Source organism: Salmo salar, chromosome 18 (assembly GCF_965601325.2).
Source record: "Salmo salar chromosome 18, fSalSal1, whole genome shotgun sequence".
NCBI classification, from domain to species: domain Eukaryota; kingdom Metazoa; phylum Chordata; class Actinopteri; order Salmoniformes; family Salmonidae; genus Salmo; species Salmo salar.
In genome coordinates, this window is record NC_138308.1 from 79,868,998 (window position 1) to 79,882,051 (window position 13,054).

General features: G+C 45.8%; 1 protein-coding gene across 1 annotated transcript; it reads left to right on the forward strand.

The window, feature by feature from the left end:
- Positions 1 to 354: 354 nt before the first annotated feature.
- On the forward strand, positions 355 to 12,763 carry LOC106577756 (ephrin-B3). The gene is made up of 3 exons (XM_082965179.1): positions 355 to 490; positions 3,793 to 3,864; positions 7,612 to 12,763. Exons 1-3 carry the CDS (start codon positions 433 to 435, stop codon positions 8,061 to 8,063), a joined length of 582 nt encoding a protein of 193 aa, XP_082821305.1. The 5' UTR covers positions 355 to 432; the 3' UTR covers positions 8,064 to 12,763.
- Positions 12,764 to 13,054: the final 291 nt, after the last annotated feature.

Below are 13,054 nucleotides of genomic sequence, written 5' to 3' on the forward strand. Positions count from 1 at the left end.
AAAATCCTCCCATCTTGTAGGACTGTGACATTTCACGGCTTCTGTGTGACTTTAATCACTACGCCTGCAAATGTCACTCATGTTTTGGTCGGGTAGAATGGTTTGGCTGTATGAATGGGAGGCATTGTGAAAGGAAGAGTGGAGGGAGGGGTATTGTATGCGTGTGCAGAAGTGCATGCGTACATGCATTTGTTTGTGTGAGTGCTTGTGACACACCCCTTATATGTTCTAATTTGTGTATGTGTGTGTGCCTGTGTGTGTGCCTGTGTATGTGTGTGCGTGTGCGTGTGTGTGTGTGTGTGTGTGTGTGTGTGTGTGTGTGTGTGTGTGTGTGTGTGTGTGTGTGTGTGTGTGTGTGACACTCCTCCTAATGTGTTCTATGTTCTTCCCCCTCCAGCCACGTCAGATGGGACGCGCCAGGGTCTGGAGAGTATGAGGGGAGGAGTGTGTGCCACGCAGGGCATGAAGGTGGTCCTTAAAGTGGGACAGAGTGAGTACTGACACACACACACACAGTGAAAAACACACACCCACTACTATAGTCTCCTCGGAGTGTATTAGTGCTGATTAGAGGCAGAGAGCTGGAGGAGAGGAGCAGCCAGGACCACACAGCTCTACTGAGGCCTGTTGACTTCACTCACTAACACTCTGAACACCACTATTCTCTCTGATACTGGCTCTCTACGCCCGCTCACACCAACAAGCTCTCACAGTCTCACGTCAGAATGGTGTTTCTCAAACGTCTCATTTCAAAGTCTTTAAGGTTAAGTGCAGGCATTAACGCCGAATGGTTAAGGTTAGGGTTAAAGCTTAGGATAGGCTTAAAACAAACATCTCAAAAAGGACTTTCTATCACTGGATTGGAACGTGCAACCTTCAGAATCAGAGGCAGATGAGTAAACCTACTTGAAGGTGACAGCGCTCGCTACTGCTCCTAGTGGCCGGTGTCCCCGTCATGTCCCGACGTCCCCAGACCTGGATGGACGTCGAATACTGACTTGTATCACTGGTGACCTGGCTGCTCCCAGGGTAGGGAGTAGGCTGCTCTTTCTGGGTATCAACACCACTGGTGCAGCTCCTGGCTCTGTATATATACCGCGGAGAGGAAAGGGTCTCTATTGGCCCTGCTAATGACTCTGCTGCTGCGGGTGCCCTTGGGTGACGGAGAGAGGCCAATGTTTTAGATGAAAGTCATACTTTCTGTTAGATACACATATTTTCATACTTGGTTGTAAACACACAAATACATACAGCGGTCAGTAGAATTTTACACGCACATAGACACACACACACTAGTGCTGAGAGATTAGTCACGGTTTTGATTATTTGCTGTAACAGCACAGAATAAAACAATTAATAAAAGTCCCATGATGGTAGTGACGGTCCATTACTGCTTATCACTTATTAACCATCGTTTATTCACTTTAATAAAATATTTCAGTTGTTGTGTATATTACATTTGTTTTATTGATTACTTTATTATTTCATTCCAAGTCATCATCTCATCTCTGTAGAGCTGCTGCCTATTCTGTCTGACAAAATCACTATTTTGTAGTTCTTCAAAGTAAAGAAGGCATACTTTTATGACTGCTGAGTACCAACTATCATACTTAGATCATGTATTTTCAGGTAGAGATACCTCGCGAAGCAACAGCTGCTCTCGCAATTGTGCATTCTTGACTCTTCTGTAGCAGGCGTAAAAAAAACACAGACCGGACAAGTAGATGCGCAATGGATTGTGGTCATTGTAGTTAATTACCACATTTTTATGTGCTAAACTATGTAGAATATTGGCCTGTTGGAAACTACAACTCCCTACTACATCGAACTATTCAGGCTGGATCTGTGCAATGACCGTATTGAGCTCACAGAAAAACAAAATGGAACTCAAATAATTGAACCAACGTCAATTAGTTTAAAAACTGATAAATAATCCACATTTCGGTTATTCGCTCAGCACAAATACGCACACAAATAATACATTTTTACCCACATAGGCATTCTCATTGAACACCCCAACCATTCATCCCCCGTTCCTCTACCCCACCCCACACGCATACGCACACCTGTCCACGCGCACACACACACACACACACACACACACACACACACACACACTCCTCATAATATAATCCTCTCCCTCCTCTCTCCCACACATTTCCCCAACAGTGTTATCGGCTCTGTGTGTTGTTGTGCGTATTGTGGAAGCTCTTATCCTGAGAGGGAAGTGCTGCTGCTGTCTCTATCTCTCCATCATTCTCCACACACAGCCCACCCAGAGGAGATGCATAGCACTCCCTCTATATCTATTTTATTTCCTTCTCTCTTTCTTTCATTGCTGGTTCAATGAAAACCGGCATCATTGACTCTCTTTCACCTTTCTTGTTCTCCCCTTGCTCTCCCTTTCTCCCCTCCCTTTTTCTTTCTTTCTTTCTTTCACTCAAGCTCTCCCTCCCTCCCACCCATCTTCCTTGCTCCTTCCACTCCCCACTCTCTCCCTCAATACCCCCCCACGCTCTCTGTCTTCCATCCTCCTTGCCCACTCTCTCTCTCTATTTCTCTCTTTCTCTCGCCACTCCTTTCTCTCCTCCTCACCCCATCTCTCCTTCTCTCTCTCTCCTCTTTTCCTCTCTCCTCTCTCTCGCCTCTCTTTCTCCCTCTTTCCTTCTCTCTCCCTCTCTTCTCTCTCTCCCTCTCTCCTCTCTCCTTCTCTCTCCCCCTCTCTTCTCTCTCTCCCCCTCTCTATATCTCTCCTCTCTCTCTCCTCTCTCTCTCCCTCTCTCTCCCCCACTCTCTCCTCTCGCTCGTCCTCTCTCCTTCTCTTCCTCTTCTCTCTGTGTTATATGTTGTGTGTCTGAAAGGTCATGTCTGCTCTGTTCGTCGTCTTAACAAACACTGTGCCACCGCATAGAGATCCCTGATGAGATGGAGCACTGCTCAGCTCTGCTCTGACACACACACACACACACACACACACACACACACACACACACACACACACACACACACACACACACACACACACACACACACACACACACACACAGTTTTAGAAACGTACACTTTCTGACACACACACAGTTTCTCTTTCTCTCTCTCTCTTCTTTCCTACACACACACTAGAGTCCACCCTCAGCAGCCCCAGCAGTCATATTGATCCAAACTCCCCTCATGCCAAGTTCTGATTGGCTGTCTTTCATCAGAGGGCCCGTCGACCAATAATACCTGCCACTGTGTATGGACCTCCGTAAATGTCAGTTAGTGTAGAATTATAGCTCTGCACATAGACTGTGTGTCCGCGTGTGTGTCTGTACATTGTGCAGTCTCTCTGTGTACTCAGCACAATAGGGACGTTTATTATGTCCCCCTCAGTAAATCTATATGGGACTCTGTCATAGCCATGGCTAGAGGATAATACGTGTCCTAAATAACACCCTATTCCCTTTATAGTGCACTACTGTTGACCAGAGCCCATAGGGACGCAGCCTAGCACTTCAGTGGGGCTGTTCCCTGTCTGACAGATGGGATGGTGTGGTAATTGGAGATGATGGGCTTTTATTACAGTTTTATATTCATTGTGGTCATTTTACAAATGGAAACTCTTTAAGTATCCTATTTTAATCTCGTTGGATAGCTCTTTTGGAAAATGACGTTGGAGGACGATCAATATTTAGTTTCATTTAATGGGCCCCAGAGGCGCTGCATTAGCGCCACAGAGATCTTATTATTGGTGTACCTGTTTTGAGGTTGTGTTATCTTGACCGGGGTATACCCCTGTTTTTTTCCCGCTAGACCCCTATGGACTGCCCCTGAAACCTGCCAAACCAGACCAAAGCGCGGGCCGTACCAACACCAGAAATACAGGTAAGAGGGGTGTGGAAGAGCTTACACACTTACACAATCATGAGGACAAACTTCAACCAAAAAGACAAAAAAAGCGAGTGAGTCGAGAAAGGAAGGAAGCGACAGAGAATGAGGGACGGTAAAAAAACGACAGATGGAGGATACGAGCCAGCAACATCTGTGGGGTCTCTATTAATTCCATCCCTCCATCGCTCTCATCCCTCTCTCTGTCCATCCGCTCCTTTCCTCTCCTTCCCTCAGAGCTAAGTGGCGCAGGCGAGGAACGACAGCACTAATAGCTACCCGGAGAGGGGGGAGGAGGGGGGAGGAGGGGGGAGACCGGGGGCGCAATTTGAAAGAGTTATTATGGTCGTTAGTTTGGGCGGCCTGGTTTCTGTTGGTCCGCGGAGAGAAGAGAGGAGAGGAAAATTATAAATCTGAGCAGAGAGAGAGAGGAGAGGGAGATAGAGGAGGGGAAAGAGGAGAGGTGTGGAGAGGAGAGGAGAGTAGCTGATGCGTGAGGAGAGAAGAGGAAGATGAAAGGATAGCCGAAGGAGAGGAGCGGGATGTTGTCTCATGGCAGGGAGCTTGTTGACCTGTTCTTTGTGTGCTGGGTTGTTCTGTCCCAGACACATATGCTGTGTTCCAAACTAAACCCTAGTCCATATACAGTGCACTAATTTTGACCAGAGCCCATAGGGCTTTAATCAAAGGTAGTGCACTATGTAGGGAATAGGGTGCCATTTGGGATGCTGCCACGCAGGCCATTTCTCTAGTGTGAAGTGTAAATGAGAGAACTGATGAGAGTAATGGAGAAAGCACGGAAGACAGAAAAGGGGAGTGAGAAGGGAAGAAGATGGCTTTAGCTCTTGAAAGAGAAAGAGGATAAACACTGAAAAGGGGAGAGAAGCGAGAGGGAGGGACACTAGATGGCTGTACTGTTGAATAGGAAAGAGTGGGGGGAGAGGGGGAGGGAGAACGAGGGAATATGAGGATAATAGAGAGAGCTGGTGAAAGGAGTAGGAGGTAATGGAGAGAGATGTTTGGGTAATGGAGGGATGGAGGGAACGAGAGGGGGAGGGAGGGAAGAAAGCGAGAGGAGGAGAGTGGAATTGGCGACTAGTATTAGCGTTTTGCCTCTCTGTCAGTCAGTCAGTTAGTCCTGTGTACGCGGTAGGGGAGCTCGCAATAGGGGGTGATGAAAGGGCGAGCCGAGGGGGGGATGTTATTATGTCCACAATGACCCAGAGAGAGGGAGAGCCACAGAATGAAGGGAAGACGAGACGAGAGAAGAGAGGGAGGAGAGAGAAAATGAGTGGGGAATGTGCCAAGAATAATGATAACCCAATCCCACTGCCGCGCTTCGCATTACCGCCCTAAACGCTACCAGCACCGACGTTCGCACGGGCAACACGACCACTCCTCACAGGGGGTCCCAAACCCACCAGACACCTGCTGGGCCGTAACCGTACATGCGGTCAGCCGTGCGGTTGGGACCAGGTTCCGACCAGGCAGCTTCACCGTGTGGTCTCAAGCTATAGAGACCCAGATTGCTTCCCAAATTGCACCCTATTCCCTATATAGTGCACTACTGTTGACCAGAGTCCTGCACAACGCCCTATGGGCCCTGGTCAAAAGTAGTGCTACATAGGGAATAGGGTGCAATTTGGGACCCCGCATAAACCACCCAACCATTTTGGCTCCTTCATGTGGATAGCGCTAATGCTACGTAAACAGCGTTGTTAGGCTTAAGGGATGTAGCGCTACCTTGATCCACACACTGTAGGTTGCTGTGGCTTCTAGCCAGAGCCAGCCTCTCAGTAGGCCTCTCCACAGGCACAGAGGAACATTCCAAACACTCTTATATCCAATGCCATCCACTTAATCATGTGGATAGACAGACCACATATGGTCACGGTCACATTGGCTGCATTTTTGCTGCATTCCTCTTGGTATAGGCTTTCGTGTTCGTGCCACTATAACTGAAGGGAGACTGTTAGTCACCTTGCTGTGGTGTAGACTGTTTATTGGCGCGTAGTATGTACATGTTAGAGGTTACACTCTGAAAAGGCACGGCATGCCAAAATGTTGGCTCCGGTTATAGTACATAAAGAGTTTCTAGAACATAATATTAGAATGTTGGACTTTCTTGTCGTTATTCACAACAGTAATTTAATTACTGTACTGCATTTGTTTTGAAACACGTTACCCCCAACTAGGGATTCACATGGGTAACCGGGATCCTGGGATACACAAACATTCAATGACAGGACACTGGAAGTGACATTTTCCCCAATGTCGCAATAACACAGCAGCAAATTAGCAAAAAATTAAATAGCACATTATCCAAACAGGTTGTCACGTAGAAGCCTTTATCCTAGCGTATATACTTCACACAAAGTTGCCATTAATTCAAAGCACATGTATAATTGACACTCCCGACTGCACACGCGACCCGAATGCAGTCAATAAACTGGAAACCTTTACAGAATAGTCTATTAATTCTATCTTCTCCTGTTCTAGAGCCTAGATCCTCTTATCCAGTCCCAATCCCACTGAAACCCAAAATCCGGACTACTGTCTCGCATGAAAACTCCTAACTTTATTCTGTAATTCATAGGTCGCGTTATCAAAACACATCTCTCCTCTATAACATTTCCCCTGCGCTGTCTCGTATTGCTGCCCTTATGAGAGCTTCGGTAGAGAACAGTATGAGAACAACAAACAGTATGCTAGTATTTATATTCACCTTTATTTAGCTAGGCAAGTCACTTAAGAACAAATTCTTACAATGACAGTCTACACCGGCCAAACCTGGATGACGCTGGGCAAATTCTGTGCCGCCCAATCACGGCCGGTTGGGATACAGCCTGGATTCGAACCAGGGTGTCTGTAGTGACACCTCTAACACTGAGATGCAGTGCCTTAGACCACTGTGCCACTCGGGAGTAGATATGGATATTTTTAAAACAGTGTTGGTTCCCGTTAAGATACCTTGATATTTAAACTATTTCCACTCTTCATCTCCCTGTTGTTCATGAGCTGATCTGCTGTCTGTATGATCATCAACTAGACTTTGCCAAATATATGAGATGTTCTGTCATTCGTTGAAGGAGGGGATCTGGCAAGCTTCGCTACTTTGGTCATTTGACTTTTGTTTGACTGCCGTTACAAAGTTTGTATGATTCAACAACGCTGTAGCCTACTCGGAGTGTGCTCTGTGTCCAGATAGCCCACTGCTGAAATGCGCTGAATTAATTGAGGAACATGAGAACGCTCTGAATTTATGAATGACCTGTTTCGCAATTCGCAATGTCATTGGTGATCAAAGATAGTTACTCTATCGTTACTAAATATCAGTTTCATTTGCTGTGTAATCTTCACATGGTGGCACAGCACCCCTCTCATTTGGGGAGAACTCTGCATAGTGACTTGGTTTTCAATGCTTTAAATGGCCACTTCCAATTTTTGCGGTATTTCTCGGAATAAATATGAATTAATCCAGTATTGAAACTTGGCCGATTTTCGGGAAAATATTTATCCCTACCACCAACCCTAAACATATGAAATGCAAAAGGTTAGTGAAAAAGAAAGGGATATTTTGGGATTTTGGCAATGAGGGCAATTATCTACTTCCTTCAAACTGCACACAGAGATATAAAATGGTGTCCGCGAGTTCATCTGACTCTGGGTAAGTACGTAAAGGGCCTCATTGCCAAAATCCCAAAGTATCCTTTTAAAGTAAACATTTACTGTGTCATTTTACAGCTGGTGCTGGTAACACCACTCATCCCAGGATTCCTGGCGGTGACGGCGGTGGTTCAAGAGGCACGGGTGGTGAGAACGGACCCCTTCCCCCCTCCAACGTGGCTGTCATTGCCGGCGCCGCAGGAGGCTCCGCCTTTCTCCTCCTGGTCACCGCAGTGATCTGCGTGGTGTGTTACCGGCGGCGACACGCCAAGCACTCGGAGTCCCACCACCCACCCCTATCGCTGTCCTCCCTCACCAGCCCCAAGAGGCACGGCGGTGGGCATGGGGGTGGCCACGGGAGCGGGAATAACAACGGCTCGGAACCCAGTGACATCATCATCCCCCTGCGGACTTCGGACTCGGCGTACTGCCCTCACTACGAGAAGGTGAGCGGGGACTACGGCCACCCCGTCTATATCGTCCAGGAGATGCCCCCCCAGAGCCCAGCCAACATCTACTACAAAGTATGAAGGTCGTCACCATGACAACCTACAGTACCACCAACTACCACCCTTCCCTGTTCTATCCAGTACAGTACCACTTACAACCTACCTACAATATACCCTGTTCTATACAGTACAGTACCACCTACAATCTACCTACAATATACCCTGTTCTATCCAGTACAGTACCACTTACAACCTACCTACAATATACCCTGTTCTATACAGTACAGTACCACCTACAACCTACCTACAATATACCCTGTTCTATACAGTACAGTACCACTTACAACCTACCTACAATATACCCTGTTCTATACAGTACAGTACCACCTACAATCTACCTACAATATACCCTGTTCTATACAGTACAGTACCACCTACACTCTACCTACAATATACCCTGTTCTATACAGTACAGTACCACCTACACTCTACCTACAATATACCCTGTTCTATACAGTACAGTACCACCTACACTCTACCTACAATATACCCTGTTCTATCCAGTACAGTACCACTTACAACCTATCTACAATATACCCTGTTCTATACAGTACAGTACCACTTACAACCTACCTACAATATACCCTGTTCTATACAGTACAGTACCACCTACAACCTACCTACAATATACCCTGTTCTATACAGTACAGTACCACCTACAACCTACCTACAATATACCCTGTTCTATACAGTACAGTACCACTTACAACCTACCTACAATATACTCTGTTCTATACAGTACAGTACCACTTACAACCTACCTACAATAGTCCCTCAATGACTTACTCCAAAACCAGATCTTTAGGGCACTAAACAGCATATGAACTGCCCTATCCAACCCCAGCCTCAGCCACAGGTGTGTGTGTCTAGCTTACTGAAGAGGCCGTCCTTCACGCCCACCACTCTTCACTCAACTGTGTCACTAAGCCAAGTGAAGGTTTAGTATATAACCCCCCTACTGGACCCCACCGGGCCCTTTAAAGAGGACAGCAATGACAAGTACCCTGGGCTACGCCCCCTTTCTTTCTCACAGCGAATCGAAACCCCCCCATCCAGAGCTGAAGAGAAGAGTCCCGCCCTATACACCATGAGGACAAGTGTGAGAGAACACACACCAAGCTAGTGTGAGAGAACACACACCAAGCTAGTGTGAGAGAACACACACCAGTAACGCCACAGCATGGCCTTATGGGACTCGGACCCTAGAAAACCTAAAGTCCAACTACCAACCAACCAGAGAACTCTGTCTGTAACTCCAGTGCTGTGCTATAGCAGACCTATCGAGACTGGCCCCTGACTGGCCCTTGACTGGCCCCTGAGACAGACTGTGTCCCCTAATGTTAGTTTGTTTGTTTGTGTGTGTATGGTTTCTCATTGGACCAGGGGCCTCTGACTCTCTCGCCACGTGATCAGGCTCAGGTGCCAGAGGTCAGACCAATTGAGTCTTAGTGACATTCAGATTCTTGTATATTTTAATAACGTGTGTATGTGTGTGCTTGTGTATGTGGGACTAGGATAATAATTATGACACTGTTACACGTACAGGTGTGTGTGCAGTTAGTGTGCTTTAGTACAGCGAGTATGTGTGTGTTTTGTGTGTCAGTGAGTGTGTGTGTGTATGCCTGTGTTTCTCCGTGTATACACAACGTGCGAGAGAATGTGCATGTGTGTTTGTTCTTTAGACTTGTCTTAAAAACCAAAACTCAAAAAAGTGAGCGAATATAGGAAGAAAGTGAGATTTTTTATTGCTATCAACACTTATAGATGATATATATATATGAATATCCAGTAAGTCATTTTTAGACGTCTTGTTTTCTATTGTTTTTCATTTTTATTCCTCCACTTGTAAAACTCCACTTCTTCTGTTACTGCTAGATATTTTTTATCCGCTGGTTTATTTTTTTAGAAACATGACCTTATTTCCTTCCCCTTTGAGTTGTAAATTAATTTAATCCCTTTGTTTTTCTTTTCCTGGCGAACTGAGGTCTCTCCTTCTCTCTCTCATCGCCTCCTCCCTCCCTCCCCTCCTCCCTCCCTGTCTCCCTCTGGGCCTCCCACCCCTATGTATATTTTTATAGTTCTTGTAATATGCTGTAGTTTTGAAGTTTAGACCTCGTTTGTGGAAGTTGTTGAGGTAGAAACCATCTATGAACGTTTTTTTTTTTTTTTCAAATGTTTTTGAACACACAAGAAAAAGCAAGGTGGAAAATAAACGAGGGAAGGTTCCAAAAGAAATGAAATTAAAAGCAAGAAGGTGAACCGGAGTCACTGTCTAGGGAGAAAAGAGAGTGACTGAAAACAGAACTTTTGTTAAAAGAAAGAGAGAAGAAACTGAAGAAGGAGTTACACACTAAGAAAGAAAAAGAATGCGAGAACAGATGGAAGAAGAAGAGGAGGATAGGAGTTGAATTGAGAGATGAGAGAAGGATCCCTGGGAAGGATGGAGAGAGCGAAGCGATGACTGCTGCGGAGGATAGGAGTCTTTCCTTTAATGGAACGCTGCGAAGGAGTGATGAACCCTAGGAGGAGGGAGGAGAGGAACGGACACGCAACTGAAATGGATTTCAGGGGGGAAACCTCACTGTGAAATAAGGAGGAGAGATTTAATCTCCCACACACACACACACACACACACACACACACACACACACACACACACTGACAGATAGACAGACATCCTCCCCTTTTACCTCGCAACAGCTTTATATTTCAGACACACACTCTTTAAGCTGATTATAATGATAGACACTCTCTGCAGACACACTGATCCCTCTCACATTCTCTTTCACTGTAAGACACACACACACACACACATACATACATACAAAAGTATACGCTGATTTTACACACATACTGAGTACAAATACATACTGATTGCATTCAACACCACACACACTCTCTCTGTCTGGCTCTCTCTACATCTCTGCCACACACACACACACACACACACACACACACACACACACACACACACACACACACACACACACACACACACACACACACACACACACTGACTGCTCTCATGTGGCTCCCTATTTTTGACACAGTCCTGGCTTTCTACCCATGATTAAGTCAACCTCTGTGTGTGACGGAAGGATGAAAAGAGGTTTTGTCCTCCCTGTGTGCGTGCGTGCGTGCGTGCGTGCGTGCGTGCGTGCGTGCGTATGGGTGTTTTTCCTCAAACACAGCTCCTGTCAGTCTCACTATAAGCCTGTCTAATGATACCCGTTTTCACTTCCTTTTTCTAGAACAAAACATTTTTCAATGCCGTGTGATCAGTGATGTTGTACAGGCTAGCCGCTGTATTGTTGAGACAAGTGTTAGACCAACACAGCCACAACAACATTTGAATACATACGTACGTGCTCACACAAAATAGAAGACAATAGATACTGTGCCATATTTTGAAATATCCCTCATGCTCAACAGGGGTGTGTTTTTTCCAAAAGCGTCACTCAGAGTGTGTGTTATTCATGTGCACACCTGTTGGAGAAGCTTCATTTGGGATATTGCTGTTAAATGTGTTACAATGACAACTGCGCTCTCTGTTTCATATCATTTGTATGCTGTGTTATCTGTTCACATTATACTTTTTGAACTTAGAAAGTGTTAAGAGAAATTGACAAAATATGGGGAAAGTTTCTCCCCGGTCTGTGTGTACTCTACCATCATCTTGGTATGTGTGTATGTGTCTGTCCTGTCTACAGTATAAATAAACAGCCAACAGGAATATACCTTCAAAAACACCCTCAAGCCAAACTGCAAACTCTGTTCTGGTGTCTGAATAAACTACAAACTCTATTCTGGTGTCTGAATAAACTACAAACTCTTTTCTGGTGTCTGAATAAACTACAAACTCTATTCTGGTGTCTGAATAAACTACAAACTCTATTCTGGTGTCTAAATAAACTACAAACTATTTTCTGGTGTCTGAATTCTGGAATCCTCCGACACTGAAATGACATTATTTGACCAAGGTGGCCACTGCCACAGAAATAAACACTTGAATTTTCTTTCTGGAACATGTGGAGTTGCTACTCTGAAGATGCTCCTTTATGAAATGGCTCCTTCGCTGAGCACAGGCGTCAATTCAACGTCTATTCCACGTTGGTTCAACATCATTTCATTGAAATGACGTGGAAACAACATTGATTCAACCAGTGTGTGCCCAGTGGGTTATGTCTCTCTCTTCTCCTTCTCCATCCCCCTCTCTTCTCTTTCTCTCTGGGAAGAAGCTCCCTCCAGGACTCAAAGCTCTAGCTTTTTTGTTTTCATGTCGGTCAGTGTTTATCTAGCAGGTTGTTTCTCTCTTTCACTGTTTGCTTTGGACTGTTCTCAATGTGCTTTTTCTCATGGACGCTAGCTAGATCCTCCTATCGAAAGAGAGGTTTCCTGTTTTGTAAAAACGCACACCACCTCCTCCCTCACCTCTCTGCCGGTGTGTGGTGTGTGGTGTGTGTTTCTTTGTGCCAATAGCCAGCGAGTCGAGGCGAGAGAGAGCGGGTTGGCTCTTGTACGTGACGTGTTGAGACTGTATTGGGACACTAATGTGTGAGATGGGTTTTGTGTCCTCCTCCCCCCCCCTCCCCCCATCACTATGACCCCTCTCGACCTCCTCCTCTCCTCCTATACTCCAACACACCCCTACAGAGACGGGAAAACTAGTACATTCCTGCTTTGGAAAAATGTTGATTAAAAAAAAAAATGTTTAAGCACCACTCTGATCTGGTCGTGAGTTCATTATTGTATAATGGAGTGTGAAGTTCTTTGTGTGTGTGTGTGTGTGTGTGTGTGTGTGTGTGTGTGTGTGTGTGTGTGGTGTGAAAGAGTTCATGTACTCCTGTGAGGCCCAGTCTCTCAGATGTAACCCTGTGGATAGACCCTGTCAGGTCTCTCCCCTTATCTCTCCTATAGGGGTTTCTCTCAGCAGGCATCCTTTCACTGTTCCTCTATATAAAGGTACCCATTCAGTCCACACACACACACTGTGTGATCAACCGGTTATCTAC

What these genes read in the sequence shown, in the direction of transcription:
- LOC106577756 (XM_082965179.1), top strand. Translation starts at nt 433, where the DNA reads ATGAGGGGAGGAGTGTGTGCCACGCAGGGCATGAAGGTGGTCCTTAAA. An exon ending in GGTCCTTAAAGTGGGACAGA is followed by an intron (nt 491 to 3,792) that starts GTGAGTACTGAC and finishes TTTTCCCGCTAG; the next exon opens with ACCCCTATGGACTGCCCCTG. An exon ending in TACCAACACCAGAAATACAG is followed by an intron (nt 3,865 to 7,611) that starts GTAAGAGGGGTG and finishes GTCATTTTACAG; the next exon opens with CTGGTGCTGGTAACACCACT.